At 42.0% G+C, this 17,978-nt stretch overlaps 1 protein-coding gene across 1 annotated transcript in view; it reads left to right on the forward strand.

Moving 5' to 3' along the window:
- agbl1 (AGBL carboxypeptidase 1) overlaps positions 1-17,978 on the forward strand; it is a 219,332-nt gene that overhangs the window by 94,114 nt on the left and 107,240 nt on the right. The window contains 2 exon segments of the mRNA XM_084733981.1: positions 9,796-9,886; positions 11,027-11,305. Of these exon segments, the coding sequence (XP_084590107.1) occupies positions 9,796-9,886; positions 11,027-11,305 (370 nt within the window).

The following is a 17,978-nucleotide window of genomic DNA, read 5'->3' on the forward strand; positions in this document are numbered from 1 at the left end:
TTTTTTAAATCAATTTATTTTATTATTAAATGTCCCAATTATAATTTTAATATCTTGTTTTTGATTAGTATAAGGTCAATGCTTCCATTGTCTGTTTATTATTTTAGGAATAAAAATAGATTTTGGATTACTACACCACATGGGTCAAAAATGACCCATTTATCCAAGTGTGATTTTGAATTAAATTACTTCATACTATAACAATAATTTGCTTCAACTAATCACTTTAGCAATGCTTTGGGCCAAATAATCGTACATTTTATATTTGAAATGTGTTTATTTGTCGTACACAAACATGGACATTCTGTAGACACATACCTCTGATAACAGTTGAACAGTTGATATTTTAACCATTTTAACATCTGATTTGTGACCAAATAAAATATAACAACTGATCACAGTACATATTGAATAGTTTAACAATTGTAATCTTATTTGTGACCAAATACAATAAAACACAACTGATCACAGTGCAGCAGATAAAATTGAACTGATAATTTAACAATGTAATCCAATTTGATTTAAACTAACATAACCAGTGGTGGACAAAGTACTGAACCCCAGTACTTGAGTCAAAGTATAGATACTCCTGGTCAAATATTACTCAACTACAAGTGAAAGTTGTTCAGTCAAAATTTTACTTGAGTTAAAGTACTAGATTACTTGCTTTTAAAAATACTTAAGTTTTCAAAAGTACGTTTTTAAAAATACTTAAGTATTCAAAAGTACAAATTTCAAAGTACATTTTCTAATATCAATACATGTTGTATTGTTTTCATGATGCATTTACAGAAGCTTGTAACTCTCTGAAACCATCTAATGATGCACTGACTTGCTTGTAGAACCACTCTGCTACACAAAGTCTATAGAAACACCTATAAAAACTTCAACATAGAAATACAATCAAAAACTAAAAGGACAGCTGTTGTCATTTTCTGATGTAACTGTATTAAAATCACTGCATAAAATTAGATTGAAGCTAACTGTAAGTTGTTCTCCAAGTCTGTTAAATAACTGAGATTTCTTTCTGTCTTCAGGAGCAGTATTTTTATTAATTATGTGGTATTTTTCACCCGGATAAAAACAATCCAACTTAAGCTACTTAACTTAACTTAAGCTAACTTTAAGCTACCTGGAATAATGAATAATTATAATAACATCTTGAGATTCAATTTTGTCTTTCTCCTGCCGTCACCATTACCGCTTTTTGTTTGAATGAAAGAGGGAGAGTTTGCTTGTTCTTGTTACAGAGCGTCTGGATGTATTTCCACTTTTACATCAGTCCCATTTGAGAGGAGCTACTGTGATTGGTTTCTTTCTGTGAGGAACACAGCATGTGACCAATTGCATTTAAGAAAAGAAGAAACAGCTGACTTCAACGATGTGCTCAGCCAAAAAGTAACAACAACCTTCCTACAAATGTAGTGGACTCAAAAGTACAATATTTGTCTTTGAAATGTAGTGGAGTGAAAGTCATAAGTTTCCAAAAAAACAAATACTCAAGTAAAGTACAGATACATAAAAAATGTACTTAAGTACAGTGCTCAAGTAAATGTACTTCAATACTGTCCACCACTGAACATAACACATCTGATCACAGTAGACTGCTAACAGCCATTTCAATTCTTACATCCCTCACAAATGACCACGATTTTTGATGAACAGCCATGATCTGAATATAGAAAAGCAAATGCACAAAATATTATCATCAGTATACAGAGACAAGCTTGATAGCAGCCAGGGTTTATTATGATCACTAGTTTAGCTTTATTTTGGTGTCCTAGCTAAGATAGCTTGCTAGCTACAATATAATATGCTATAATACAATATAGCTAATAGTACTGAATATATTTTCCTCTCTGACAAGTAATGTACTTTTTCTCAAGGTAACTTAAACCTTATCAATTATTATACAGTTATATTTCACAAGTCTAGCTAGCTAGCAGCAGTTACTTTGACAAGTCTAACTAGCTAACTAATAGGCTAGTTATTATTCTTTCTGAGATAAGTAGTCTAATGTACTTATTTAATAGACTGTATGACTAATTCTCAAGGTAACTTAAACCCTTATCAATTATCATATACTTATGTTTCACAAGTCATCAAATGTCAACATCTAACTAACAGTAGCCTATTGAAAATGTTTCCCTTTCTGACAAGAAATGGAGCTACTTAGTCTTCAAATTACCTTAAACATAATCAATAATTATGCAGAGTTATCACATCAAATTTCTTATCAGGTAAGATGATAATTATTGTAAAATAAGACTTACATGTTTCAGGTCTTCAAATAGTTCTCCACAGTGGGCTACAGTAAATACTGTATGTTACACAAATGTGGGTCATTTCTGACCCATGTGTGAAAACTTCATGAAGACTGACAAAAGCTATGCTTATTCATAAAGGAAGAACAGAACACTTAATATGATGATTTGTGCTAAATAAAACAATTAAAATTTACTGAATAGTTGGATTAATAAATGATGAAATACATAGATTATAAACATTCAGCATAGGAACACTCAGCCATACATGAAATAACATGGGAAATGGATATGGGTCATTTTAGACCCATGTTGCGCATTAGAGGGGTAGTGATATAAAAAGTGTTTTTATTCAAAATGTAAAAAAGAAAAATATACAAGAAGGATGAATTATGATCAAAAACAAGTTAATTGAGGAATACCTGGAATGCTGAGTAATAAAGTTAATTAATTGCAAAGATACAGCAAATAAAAACTCAGTCGGGTCACTTTAGACCCATGTTGTGCATCAAAGGGTTAAAATATCTTGGCATCCTGTTTCCCCTGGAATTACAAAACATTAAAGTGAACTCTGACTCCATAATACAGAGGCTAGATATTGATGTAAAATGCAGGTTGCTGCTGTGTTTGTCTTAATGGGGAAAAGTTCCATCCATCCATCCATCCATCCATCCATTTTCTGTAACCACTTATTTCGGAAGGGTTGCAGGGAGCTGGAGCCTATCCCAGCTGACACTGGGCGAGAGGTGGGGTACACCCTGGACAAGTCACCAGTTCATCGCAGGGCTGACACATAGAGACAAACAACCACTCACATTCACACCTACAGGCAATTTAGAGTCACCAATTAACCTAGCATGCATGTCTTTGGAATGCGGGAGGAAGCCGAAGAACCCTGAGAGAACCCACACAGACACAGGGAGAACATGCAAACTCCACACAGAAAGGCCCTGCCCCAACCAGCTGGGGGATTGAACTCAGGACCTTCTTGCTGTGAGGCGGCAGTGGTAACCACTGCACCACCATGCCGTCCTGGGGAAAAGTTAATGTCATCATCTGTTGCCTCCCAACTGAAAGTCCACCTCTCTGCCAATAACATGTATGAAACATTTCAATCCGGATTCCGATAAAACCACAGTACTGAAACTGCTCTCCTCAAAGTCACCAACAACCTCCTTCTCTCCTCTGACGCTGGTAACCTCAACATCCTCATCCTCCTCGACCTCAGCGCTGCCTTCGACACCATCAAAAATAGACGTATGAGTGCTGCCAGCATTGCTGCAGAGGTTGAAGGGGTGGAGGGTCAGCCTGTCAGTGCTCAGACCATACGCCGCACACTGCATCATATTGGTCTGCATGGCTGTCGTCCCAGAAGGAAGCCTCTTCTAAAGATGATGCACATGAAAGCCCACAAACAGTTTGCTAAAGATAAGCAGACTAAGGATGTGGATTACTGGAACCATATCCTGTGGTCTGATGAGACCAAGATAAATTTATTTGGTTCAGATGGTGTCAAGCGTGTGTGACGGCAACCAGATGAGGAGTACAAATACAAGTGTGTCTTGCCTACGTGTGTATGGTGGTGGGAGTGTCATGGTCTGGGGCTACAGTGCTGCCGGCACTGGGGAGCTACAGTTCACTGAGGGAACCATGAATGCCAAGCATGTCTCTAGACCCAAACCCTATCGAGCACCTGTGGGGCATCTTCAAACGGAAGGTGGAGGGGCGCAAGGTCTCTAACATCCACCATCCCCGTGATGTCATCATGGAGGAGTGGAAAAAGATTCCAGTAACAACCTGTGAAGCTCTGGTGAACTCCACGCCCATGAGGGTTAAGGCAGTGCTGGAAAATAATGGTGGCTACACAAAATATTGACACTTTGGACCCAATTTGGACATTTTCACCTGGGGGTGTACTCACTTTTGTTGTCAGCGGTTTAGACATTAATGGCTGTGTGTTGAGTTATTTTGAGGGGGCAGTAAATTTACACAGTTATACAAACTGTACACTGACTACTTTACATTGTATAAAAGTGTCATTTCTTATAATTAAATATTTGCAGATATTTTGCAGATACTCACTTATATATATATATATATATGTATATATATATATATATATATATATATATATATATATATATATATATATATATATATATATATATGTATAGAGAGAGAGAGAGAGAGAGAGAGAGAGAGAGACAGAGCACAAACTGCTTTTTTATGACATTGACAATATACGACTGAATCTTCATCCAATACTGATTATTTTAAGGCATGACTATATCACATGTATCAGTGTGCCTTCTTCCATACAACACTTCCAGCAAGTAGCTGGAGTTAAGCCAAGAGCCTGCTCAGGGTCCAACAAAATCAGCACAGGAATTGAATAAGCCTCACCCTCAGATCCCTAGACATTGTTAGGGAGCTATCTCAGCGTCAGAAGTGACATTGTACTGCATCACACCACCATACTTTCATAATGCTTAAGTGTGAGAATAAATTTGGGGTTTTACAAGAAAGATGAGTAAATGAGTAAAGAGTACAGAGACATAAGTCTGACTCACACAGACGTCATGTCACTGTGAGAGGTAACACAGAGCATCACTGTTCCTCCACACTGATCAGAACCACAGCACTCTTTCATTTGTCTCATTTGAAACAGAGTAGATCAGCTTACTGCAAAAATACTAATATTTTAAACAGTTTTAAAGTTTGTTCATAGATTCTCATTGAGGTTACAGTATCTCATTCACACTCATAATAAGATGTTAACATCACTGTAATGTCTCCTTCTCTCTGTCTCTCCTGTTACTATAATTAGTAAAACTATCAGGATTTCTTTTTGCAACTAATAGCACTCTACAAATGTAGCATTAATTGAATTAAAAATGTAAACATTCACTCACTACATTATCTTGTATTGCATCATATGGTATCATATTGTGACAGGACTGTGTAAATCGAATCCTTGGCCATTTAAAAGTTAAAAAGTTTAAGATATTGTATCATTGAATGTGTATTGAGATATCTATATCGAATCTGTCTCCGTCAGTAGATACATACTCCTATCAAATGCCTTTGTACTGTTAATGGCTGTTGTAAACCACTCCTAAATTTGTCACTGGCTGCTTTCAAATCCCATGTGCTGTGATTGGCTGTTGTAAAATCCATGTGTTATAATTGGTTGTTACCAAAACCACCTGTGCCGTGATTGGCTGCCGTAAAAACTCCATATGTTGTGATTGGTTATTGTAAATCCCCCCTATGATTGGTTGTTGTAAAAAGCATTTCCTGTAAGTGGTTGTTGTAAGATACCACTGTGTTGTGATTGGCTGCTGTAAAACCCACCTGTTTTGCGATTGGCTGTTGTATTGTATTGTTGATTGGCTGTTGTGAAGAACACCTGTACTATAATTTGCAGTTGAAAATTCCCCCTGTGTCTGTGTGATTAGGTGTCATAAAATCACCCTATTTTTTAATTGGCTGTTGAAAAATCCCCCTGTATGTGATTCTCTGTTGTAAAACTCTCCTGTGTTGTGATTGGCTGTTGTAAACCCCCCCTGTGTTGTGATTCGCTGTTGTAAAACCCTCTCGTGTTGTCACTGACTGCTGTAAAAGTCTGTGTACTGTAATTAGGGCCCGAGCACCGAACCGGTGCGAGGACCCTATTGAAATCGCAAAAATTAATCGCAAAAATTATTATTATTATTATTATTGTTCTCGTTCACAATACTTAATTGCATTTTTGGGGGACTTGCCATATTCCGAGGACCGCCAAATTTGGCGGGCGCGTCAGTTCCGGCAAAAAATTATATATTTTAAGGGTCTCGAAAATGGGTGCAGCAAAATGGCTCACTAGCTCCAGACGACATGTTTCTCCGACATGCACGAAACTTGGTACGCAGTTAGAACACACCGGGACGCACAAAAAAGCCTCTTGGAGCTATGGGCTAAACCCTACAGGAAGTCGGCCATTTTGGATTTTGCGGCTGATTTTGGCGTTTCGCACGTGTCGTATTTGAACGAATTCGTCCCACACGATTCGTCGTATCGTCTTCAAAATCGCTGTGTACCATCTAGACAACATTGTGATCAAAAGTTATTGAAGGTTTACGTTTTTGATAAAGGGCCTGTGCATCAGGTGGCGGCGAATTTTGATGTTTCGCCATGAAACAGGAAATGGCTATAATTTTGGGGTACATGGTCGGATCTGCACCAAACTTCATGTGTATGATCAGTCTATCAGCCTGAACGCAAATATATGAAAATATTCCATATTTGTCATAGCGCCCCCTGGTGGTGACAGGAAATGTCTTTTTTTAGGTTTTGACGTGCTGCTCCAACCACGTTGATTATTTCTAGCTCAAATTTGGTCAAGCACACCTTAACAAGTGGGTGATGCTACATTTTGAAGGTCCTGACGGTCAGGCGAAGGGTGTCGATGCTCGAGAGCGGCGAAGGACCGCGGCCCGAAAAAACAACATATTTAGCATTAACTTTCGTCGATGGGCGTGGCCAAACGGCTTGACTGCGCCCTTTAAACAGCAGGCCCCCCCGCCACGTTTCGCCAACATGCACGAAACTTGGTACACACGTGTATCACACCCAGACGCACAAAAAAGTCTCTTGGACCCATAGGCCAAACCCCACAGGAAGTCCGCCATTTTGAATTTCCTGTTAAGTTTTGCGTTTCACTTATCGCGCATTTTAATGGACTCCTCCTAGACGAAGGATCAGAATGGCTTCAAATTCACTGGCTACCTTCTGCACCACACTCTCATCAAAAGTTATTGAAAGATTTGGCTCAAGTTGAAGGGCGTGGCCATAGTGTGGCGGCGAATGTTGGCGTTTCGCCATGAATTCAATTTTTTGCTATAACTTCTGTATAAATGGTTCAATTTGCATCACACTTCACATGTCTGATAATAGTCCAGCCCTGAACACACCTATATGAAAATATTCCATAATTCTCATAGCGCCCCCTGTTGGCAACAGGAAATGACATCTTTTACAGTTTGAGGTCCTGATCCCAGCACGTTGACCATATCAAACTCCAATCTTGTCTGAAAAGCCTTAAGACCATGATGACGCTATATCATGAAGATCAGGGCATCTTGTGAAACTGCCTTGCCCTGGCGGCGTGGCGAAGGTCCATGTTTCGCCAACACACAGGAAGTTGCTATGACTGGACTGTACGTGGTCTGATCTGCCTGAAACTTAAACTGTTTGTTAACAGTCCCAGTCTGAACATATAGTATGAGTTTCGTCGATGTCCGTGGCCAAATGGCGTGGCCACGCCCATTAACGCGTTTCGCCAAAACACAGGGTGTGGCTTTAACCTCTCTGTACTTGGTCAAAACTGCCTGAAACTTTACATGTCAATTAACAGTCCCAGTCTGAACATGTGATATGAGTTTTGTCCATGGGCGTGGCCAAATGGCCTGACCACGCCCTTTGAAGTGTGGCGCCACAAATAGTGAGTTGTTTACGAAATTTGGTATACATATGTATCACATGGAGATGAACAAAAAAGTCTCTTGGACCCATAGGCCAAAGTCAACAGGAAGTCAGCAATTTTGAATTTCGAGCTCAATTTTGGCGTTTTTCACATGACTAATTTTAACTAATTCCTCCTACAGAAATGTTTCAATTGACTTCAAAACTTGCGTGGACCATCTTGACAAGTGTGTGATTAAAACTTATTAAAAGATTTGTTCAGCGTTAAACGCTGTGGCTGTAGCGTGGCAGCGAATTTTGGCGTTTTGCCATGATAAGGGAAATTGCTATAACTTTAATGTAAATTGTCCAGTCTGCATCAAACTTGACTTGTGTGATAATAGGCATGCCCTGAACACATCTCCATAATATTGGGAGCAGGAAACAACATGGAATTCTTTAAAAAAGTAGTTCACCCAAAAATGAAATTGCACTAAATATCTACTCTCTCCTGTGCTGATGTGAGAATGGATGAAGATCTCCAGTACATAAAATACTCCAAGAATTTCAACAGAAAAAAAACCCATAGTGAAATCCAGTGCAATTGAAGTGAAGAGTGATCAGCTTTACAATGTAAAAAACAAACACAAAAATCCCACAAAATGTCACGAATAATTCAATCCTGGAGACCACTCAGACAACAGTTTTTCTCAGAAACTGTGACCTGTTATGCATAGAGTTTCCTTAGCAAACAAAGAAGAAAATGTCTGAGCACTTGGACATAGTAGAGAAACAGTGTTTTATGGCGGTAGCTGTGCCACTTGGGATAGAGCTTGTGTACCTGCTTCAGCCGTGTGCATTCATTTCCAGTCTCAGAGGCTACAGTTGACAATGAGGCTGAAAACATGGTGTAAATGGTGTCTTTTTGGGTTACATTTTACTGTCACCTCTTACAGACACTTAAATCACACCACACGAGCGGTACGGACACATTTTGTGGTTTATCTGAGTTCTTTTTTTTTTACATGTACCGGCTTTGGCCATGCAGCTGGTCTTTGCCGAAGCTCAGATAGCGTATTGTTCACTTGAGGTCTTCACCCGTCCTCACGTCGGCACGGGGGCGTGCGGGTGTCGAGCGCCGTTTGGTTTTCGGGGCGGACTGTGGCTTCGGGGGGACGTCCAACGGTCGCTGCGAAGCAGAGCCTCTTCCGCCCGGGGCGGGTCCGGCCAGTGGGCGGCGGTGGCCGGTGATCGGGCCCCCGCACCCCCGATCGGCACGGGGGTGCGGGGGCCCGATCACAGCTGCTTGCAGCTTTAATTGGCTATTGTAAATCCCCTATGTGCTGTCACTGTGATTGGCTGTTATAACAAAAAAAAAAAAGAAAAAACCTGTGCTGTGATTCATTCTTGTGAAACCACATGTCCTGTGATTGGTTGTTTTAAAATACCACTGTGCTATAACAGCAGCAGCACCCCCCAACAGCACATGGGGTTTTACCGCTGCCAATAACAAGACAGGTGGGTCACAAAACAGGGAAATTACACCCAACCACAACAGAAGGTTTCTTTAATAACAGTGAAGACACAAGGAACTTTTACAACAGCCAAGCACAGCACAGTGGTATTTTACAACAGCCAATCACACCTAAGTTGTCTTCTATAACAAGCAATCACTGCATTGCAGGGTTTCACAATAGTCAATCACAACATGGGGGGACTTATAATAGCATATCACAAGACAAGGAGGTACAATGGCCAATTAAACTACAGGTGGCAATTACAACAGCCTATCACAAAGCAGGTGTTTGTTTTTTTTTTTACAATAGCTGATCATGGCATTGGTGGTTTTTACAACAACCAATTCCAGTACATGCAGTTTTTTGACTGCCAATAACAAGACAGATCCTCTGCCACCACTTCACACAGACAGCCCTTTCCCCTCTGGCCTGTCCTGCAGATGTCACTGTTTAACTATTTAAATCAGAGTTTAATCAGATTTTTTCTTCGTTTTAAAAACCACAATAATAATTATTTGCCTCTTATACTTAAGTTGTAGACATTCAGATGTACTATTTCTCTCTCTCTCCAGCTGCTGCCCTGTTAGAGGCCCGTGATTTCCACAGTCACAGCACCATCCTGAGCACTAGCCCCAGTTTTAAGACCATGGTTAAAGAGACAAGGTATGCTGAAACTTCTCTCTGATGTATGTTAAGGCAAATTGTCAAGATGTGTTGGAAGGAAATATACAATTCATCACTCACATACATACAAGAGAAAGCATGGCTGTTGATGGAGCTGAGATACTCCTCTGATGAGATGTGACAGAAAAGAAATTGTTAGCCGGAGGAAGAAGTGTGAGAGGCATTGAAGGTTGTGTTTTGAGCCTGCCATCACCAGATGGTGATGATGATGGACAGGCCTCAGATGGGCCACACACCTTGTGGTCCAGAACCAGCAGGAAGGATTGTTCTGTCCAGAGTTAGGAAGGTGGGACATGGTGAGTACAGGGTGAAGGCAATGGTACAGGGGTGCTGAGCATAAGTCAGCTGGGCAGACTTATAGAAACGGCCAGAGGCCCAACTCAGCTTCCTCATCAGGATGACTTATGACTATGAATTTGCTACAGTGGCTGGGCACAGAGCAACCCTGTAACCTCTGTGGGACTATCAATGCCTCCCTCCAGTACAACTTGGCAGGTTACAAGATCATATTGACCTGGGACCAGAGATGGTGGCACAATGAAGTGCTCAGGAAGCTGGCTAACGTGGTGGAAAAAAGAAGGCAAGAGGCGAGCCATGAGTCCAGTAGGGAACAGAAAGAGGATCCACTTCCTCAGGGAAGGAGGATCTGCTGATACCACCTGCAGGAAATCAGTACATAAGCTCCCATCACTAAGAAGGATGAAGAATGAAGGTGGACCTTAGCAGGCAGCTCCATTTCCCAGAGGAAGTCTGGAGCATCACACCACAGACAGACATGGTGCTGTGAGCAGTGGCCAAAAAAATCAACTTGTCTGCAGTGGCTTCAGCTGATGATCCTGCAGCTAACCAAATAGGCACTGGTGGTGGTGTGTCAGGCCTAACTTGTACAAACAAAATATCATGGCATCTGTTTTAAGATACTGGAATGTTTCACACAAACAACAGTAATAGAACTGCTCCAACAGTAATGTCACACAATTTCCATGAGTCTGGCCTTTGCCTGTTTTCTGATCCTATTTGTCTGATTCCTCAGACATTTTCAGTATATTACTGAATCAGTTTAACATTTTCACCTTTTCTTTTAAACTTGCTGTCTGCTTTTGATTTCTATATTTCTAGCTGTTCTGCTCCTAGGGATGAGGCCCCTCCTGGTCAGAGAGTGGATGAGCAGGATGTTGAGGAGGGAGCTGAAGAATCTCACCATTGTACGATGATTGACAGATTATTGGAAAGACACCAAGCCTGTATCCCCCACCATGAACCCAAACTGTACCGCGCTGCAGCTGCCAAAGCCATATCTATTCCACGGTTCAGCATTCTGGCTTTCCCTGATTTCTGGGGTCATCTTCCACCACCAGGACATGAACCCATGGCCCCACGCAAACCCAATATCCAGAGGTACTTATTGCTCATTACAACATTTCACTGATGGGGGTGTAGGAATGTAGTAATGTAATGTAGTTTGTGTAAGATGAATATAGACATGGATTTAAAAATGGCAAGCTACATTTTTCATTTTTGAGGATGTGATAAGTGGCCCAAAACATGGACTTTACTAATACACATGTGTAGAGTCCAATAATGAAAGCATATTGGCTAGTTAATGGTGGCTATTTTTACTTACAGCTTGGTTGTATGCTTTCACAAACACAAAGGATCCCTCCCATATCCCTGCTGGTAGCTCGGCAAGAAATGGCACTTTATAATGTATTTGTCTCCTTGAAAATGTGCTGCAGTATCATTAAATATGTAGGTTGCACCAACCTTCCCACTACTTTGAAAGGGTGATATGAGTGTTAATGGTAAACAGAGGCACAGGCAGGCGCAGCCAGTCTTGGGCCAGTAAAGTGAAGTGTAAGCAATTAATGTTACTTGCAAATAAACAACCCTCTCCTCTCAGTCAAAGGTGATGATTGAAGCCTGCAGCCATTTCTTTTAAGAACATCTATCCAAATTTCATTACTGAAAATAAAATTTAGATGGATGAAACTGACCTGGGAACCAAGGTGAATAATACCAGGTTGGCAGCATTTCCACTGAAAATGATTCCTCCAGAGTTTCCCATTCTTACACTATGTATTTACATTCACTCTGCTGGTGGGGCAGTATCATATTCTATGGCAGGTCTGACTATGTTGAATTACAGCGTACAAATTACAGAAAAGGATAGACACCTCAGTAATGGAGGTACCTCCCTGAGGCGATAAGGGACATGGACTGAAATAGAGATGGAATTGGCCCTCCAAATTTGGGGGACAGTGTAAGCAAATTCTGATAAAGATCCATGTTTCAGCTTTTTTGAAAAAAGACACAATTATAACAATAATGATACATTGTGGAATGGTAAGCGGCCTTATTCTTACAAAATAAGTTATTGTGCAGCTTCATTTCTTTGCAGATAATGTTTTTGGGAAATTTAGGGCAGCATTTTGTTGCACTTCAGTGTTTCAAATAGAAAGCTTTTTGTCAAACATATATGCAAAATGTTCTTGCTGACATTTCTTTGCACCTGAAGCTGAATTTGGGCTAACAGACAATTTAATAGCATTAGTAAAACATTTAGTAATATTATCCAAAATGAGGCACACTCAAAGCCTCCTGGAGATGGCTGCTCAGAGCTGCAGTCTTAAAGTTGTCTGTGCCTGTAATGGTGGCAGCATGAGATCCTGCTGGGTGACACCAGTGATGATGGATAATGTAAAGAAACCAAGATCCCAAATAAAGGCGTGTTAGGCTCTTCTGAGCTATCTAAACAACATAATCCATTGCATTTCAAGAAAGAAGACAAAGGGCCCTATCTTACGCTGATCTAAAGCGCAAGTGCAAGCGCAATGGATTTAATTTATTCAAGGTGTGTCCAAATCCACCTTTGCCATCGTGTGCCAGGGGCGGGAGTGATATTTTGCCCTGCCCCGCAAAGCGGGATACACCTATCAGGTGTCCCCAAGTGCCCTCATTAATTCACAGGCGAGTTTAGGCCGAACATGCAATAAACCAAACAGAAAGTCAGCTCTCATCACCTTTAAGAGGCAGGTGCACCAGCAACGCAAGTGGTGTCAGCATGATGGCGGATTTACCAGGAGAAGAAAATATTGTTGAAGTGAGGAGACAGATCTCCTGAAAAAGTGATATATGGAGACAGCAGGACGTCTCCAAAACAGCTTCATGTGTAAATAATTTATTTAACATTAATGCCTGCCAAAAACAATAGAATAAATGAACTGCAAATGTCATGCAGATATGTAACTGCTTATATTTTAACCTGAGGCACGTTGAAAGTATGTTGTATTTTATAATTAATTATTAACATCATCATCATTATTAACTCTGCTGGCTGAGGAGCGGGGGAGAGAGATGGTGCAGTAGAGAGGGGAGGCGAACCGATCTAGTCCAGCCACGAAGGTTCCTGGTTCCGCTGGCCCACCTGAGCCAGGTGAAGGAGCAGATACGTGGCTGTCTGTGCTCCTCCTTCTTCTCCTCTCCCACCTAATCCTCATCTCCTCCTCCCATCCTTGCTCCTCTGACCCGCTGTGAAACAATCAGAGAGACATTCTGAAGTTTGAAGTGCGCACAGATATATCCAACGAGCTCAGATAGAAGCACACATAACTTTTTTTTCTCAGGTTGGGCCGGCTACCGCTGATCCCCCCCCCCGCTTTACCCTTTAGCCGTGTAGTTCTTCTTGTATATTGCAGTGTGAGAACTCCAGCCCATGATTGGCCTCAAGCTTCGAGGGGCGTTACCTCCGCCACCCACTCTGTTGTTCAGCTTGCTGATTGGTGCCTTTTGTTCGCCCGTCCACCAATCACAGGAGTGCAGCTGGAAGTTGACGAGATTTAAGCTCAGTGAGCATGCCAGTCATGGTGGCTGCCTTTGCCATAGACAGTTTGCCACACGTGCCTCTCGTTGCTGTTTGTGTAAAGCTATTTTGAATTAGGTACTCGTTGAAAGGGACTGGGCCAGGAAACAGTTTCAATAACTGATAGAAGCCGACACACACTTGCTAGGTTGTTTGTAAATTGTACTAGACTACACTAGGCATAGGGGTGCTGATTCTTTTGTATTTTCGTTTTAAAACTTGACAAGGTAGATAGCTACAAGTTTCTCTTTTGCTTTTGCTTTTTCTTAGCCACTGTAGGTACTTGTTAATCTCCCATTTTGGGAGCTCTCTTGAGTTGAGCAGCACTCATCGGCCCTGTCACCTGTTTTGATGCCTCTCGTTTGTGTTAATTGTCTCTGTAACTGCCGGTGTGAATAAATAACTTTAACTTTACCAACTACAACTGGTTTTATGTTTCTTCCCTTTTCCCATTACGAGCTAAGGGTCGTAACATAAATGGGGGCTCGTCCGGGATCTAATTTAAATTAAAGGATTCCGGATTAAAGTTGTTTATTGGTACTGTGTGTAGTTAAATTGACCTGTGTGAAAAAAAATGAAGCAGGTGAGTTGATTGTGATTGGATTGAATCAATTATGTTTGACCTAAATTTGTTTCTGGCCTCACCCTCTTTGGAACAAATTGACAGCTGTTGAAAGGATGATTTAGCTAAAATAGCAAACCACTTTGGCATTGTGTATTCTAAATCATTGTTAAAAAGGGAACGTAAAGCCCTGATTGTTAGTAGGCTGGTGGAAAAGGAGGTCAATGTGGCGCAGGTGCAGCCCAAGTCGGCTTCGGTTGATGATGGCATCCTGGGTGAAAGCCAGGGTGACCAAAAGCTGGTTAGCGTGCCTGGCGCAGCGCATGCAGCTGCGGGAGATGGAGGAGAGGCAGACAGGCAACCAAGAACTCCTGTTACCTTACCTCGCTTTGAACCTCTCTCCCCTACTGGTACAGATTCTAGAGATGAAGCCAGGCTTAAAGTGTGCCTTGCTCGTCTCCAGATGGAAAAAGTTTAGAACAGACAGGAACAACTGCCGTACCAGCTGGAAATCCAAAAGCTGGAAATTGAAGCTGAAACAGCAATAAGGCTGCGCCAGATAGAGCTGCAAGCCCAGAAGGAGGCTCACGCACTGCCTGCATCTACGGATGCCTCACGTATGATTCCATCTTCCACCAGTTTACCACGTTCTGCGTTTGATATCAGTAAGCACATTGTTTTAGTGCCCACGTTTTGTGAAGCCATAGTGGATTCTTATTTTGGTGCCTTTGAGCGCATTGCTTCTGCTCTGCAGTGGCCAGCTGACGTTTGGTCACTCCTACTGCAGTGCAAAGTTCATAGGAAAGCCCAAGAAGCAATTGCTGCGCTACCTTTAGAGGACAGTCTTGATTATGAAACTGAGAAAGCCGCTGTTTAGAGTGCTTACGAATTAGTACCTGAAGCGTACAGACAAAAATTTAGAAATCACAAAAAAGCCCCGAATCAGACCCACGTTGAGTTTGCGAGGGAAAAGGGAACACTATTTGATAAATGGAGCACAAGCTGCACGGCAAATGATTTTGATTCTTTGAGAGAACTGATGTTGTTGGAGGAATTTAAGAAATGTTTGCCTGACCGTATTGTGGTCTATTTAAATGAACAGAAGGTGAAGTCACTCTCCGCTGCTGCTGTGCTAGCTGATGAGTATGTGCTGACTCACAAGACTGCTTTCCTGTCAGTCTCTGTTGAGAAGCCTCGACATACTCCGGCTGCCCAAATAAGCCAGTCCACAGCACAGAGTGCCATGAAAGTTGACAGGGAGTGTTATTACTGCCACAAACCTGGACACATTGTTGCTAACTGTCGAAGCCTTAAGCGTAAAGAGCAACAAGCACCGTCTCTGAGCACATCCCAGCCAAAAGGCATTGGGTTAATTAAAACCGAGCCGCTTGAAAAGCAAAGTCTGGTAAGGATGAAACTATTGACACATGTTTTAAGCCGTTTGTATTTGATGGTCTAGTGTCATTAACAGGTGAGTCAGCCGAGCAGCGGCCGGTGCGAAGTTTGAGAGACACCGGTGGCTCACAATCTATTATACTGGCCTCTGCCTTACCATTTACTGAGCAATCTGCTTGTGGCATTGGCACTGTACTACGTGGCATTGAAATGGGTTACATTCCCAGGCCCGTACACTGCGTACATGTGCAATCAAAATTAATCACTGGTTTCTTCCCTATTGCTGTTTGCCCTGCGTTGCCAATTAAAGGGATTGCTCTGTTAATGGGTAACGACATTGCCGGTGGTAAAGTGACTCCAACGCTGGTAGTGCTGGATTGCTCTCCACACATGGAGGCTGGTAATGACACATACACATCATCAGATTTGTATCCCAGTTGCGCAGTCACTCAAATAAAAATGTCGATGACGGTATTTCTTTGTCTGACAGAGTGCTTATGTCAGCCTTTTCAGAGGAACCGAAAGCTATGATTGAGATGGAAACTGTTGCTGCATCTCCCCGCGATCCTAATGCCGAGCTGGTGCGCACTGCCAGCCCAGGCATGCCACCCTCTGACGGCATGACTGTCCCAATAACCCGGGAACGCCTGTGCACCACTCAGCAGGCTGATCCGACACTGAAAATGTGTTTCGCCAATGTGGTAAGTGCCGACAAAGCAAGTGGTGAAAATGTATCCTATTTATTTGATAAAGATGTGCTGGTGCGTAATTGGTCCCCTGCTACCGCTGAATCTGATTCGGACTGTGTTAACCAGATAGTTGTCCCTACTGTGTACCGCCCGCATATCCTATCTGTAGCACACAAAAGCCAGTGGTCCGAACACTTAGGCGTGACAAAAACGTATCAGAACATACTCAAACATTTCTTTTGGCCCGGTCTTAAAACTGATGTATCCAAATATTGTTGTTGCTGTCATGTTTGCCAAATTGCAGGGAAATCTAATCAAAGCATTCCGCCAGCCCCGTTGCATCCTATTCCTGCAATAGGAGAACCATTTGAAAGGGTATTAGTGGACTGTGTTGGTCCTTTACCCCGCACTAAAAGTGGAAACCAATACCTGCTTACCATTATGTGCGCTGCCACTCGTTTTCCCGAAGCTATTCCATTGCGAAAGATAACATCCAAATCTGTGGTCCATGCCTTAAAGTTTTTCACCACATTTGGGCTCCTGCAAGTAATCCAGACCGATCAAGGCACCAATTTCAAATCAAAACTCTTCAAACAAGTTCTTGAAACGCTGAACATAAAACACGCCATCTCTAGTGCGTACCACCACGTTAAAATCTATGCTCCGAAAATACTGGAAAGTGGAAAGTGAGAAAAGTCGGGATGAAGGGGTCCCGTTTGTGTTGTTTGCTGCTCGTGAAGCAGTCCAAGAATCCCAAGGATTTAGTCCCACGGAGCTCGTTTTCAGCCACACACCTCGCGGGCCACTTAAATCCTTGAGAGATGAAATGTTGTCATCTGAAACTTCTCCAGAAAAAAGTGTGCTAAATTATGAAAGCACTTTCCACGAGCGTTTGCACCATGCCAATTCCTTGGCGAAGGAGTCTCTCTCATCATCCCAAGGGGTGATGAAGCGACACTTCGACCGCTCAGCTGTCCTCCGATGCTTTGAGCAGGGTGATCAAGTTCTGGCTTTACTGCCTCGTCGCTCTCTGCTAAATTTTCAGGTCCCTATAAAATCCGTCAACATTTGAGTGATGCCGATTATGCCATCGGCACCCCCGACAGAAGAAGAAGAAGGCGTAAAACTAATGTGTGACATGTTAGAGCTGTATCATTCCAGGTCTGTGGCTGTATCAAGTCCTCTTGCATGTGAAAATCCTCCATCTGATGTGTCTGGCACTTCCACGCTGACTGTGTCAGAAATGTCATATGTTCTCAATGAAAGTGAGAGTTTAGTGACGCGTCATTCTGCACATCAAAGTGCTCGATTACCGAACTCGGAAATGAAAGTGTTGGTGTCTTGTTACTACTTATGTCTGTTCCTCAAACACCAGCTTCATTACTCAACTATTGAAAAAGAAACCCTTGCTTTGTTGTTAGCACTCCAGCACTTTGAGGTGTATGTCGGCTCCAGTTCATTGCCGGTTGTAGTCCTGTCCGATCACAACCCCCTCATCTTTTTATCCCGCATGTGTGATCACAATCAGACACTCATGCGGTGGGCTTTGATCGTGCAGGATTACAA

Source organism: Lutjanus erythropterus, chromosome 13 (genome assembly GCF_056507025.1).
Source record: "Lutjanus erythropterus isolate fLutEry1 chromosome 13, fLutEry1.hap2, whole genome shotgun sequence".
Classification (NCBI taxonomy): domain Eukaryota; kingdom Metazoa; phylum Chordata; class Actinopteri; order Lutjaniformes; family Lutjanidae; genus Lutjanus; species Lutjanus erythropterus.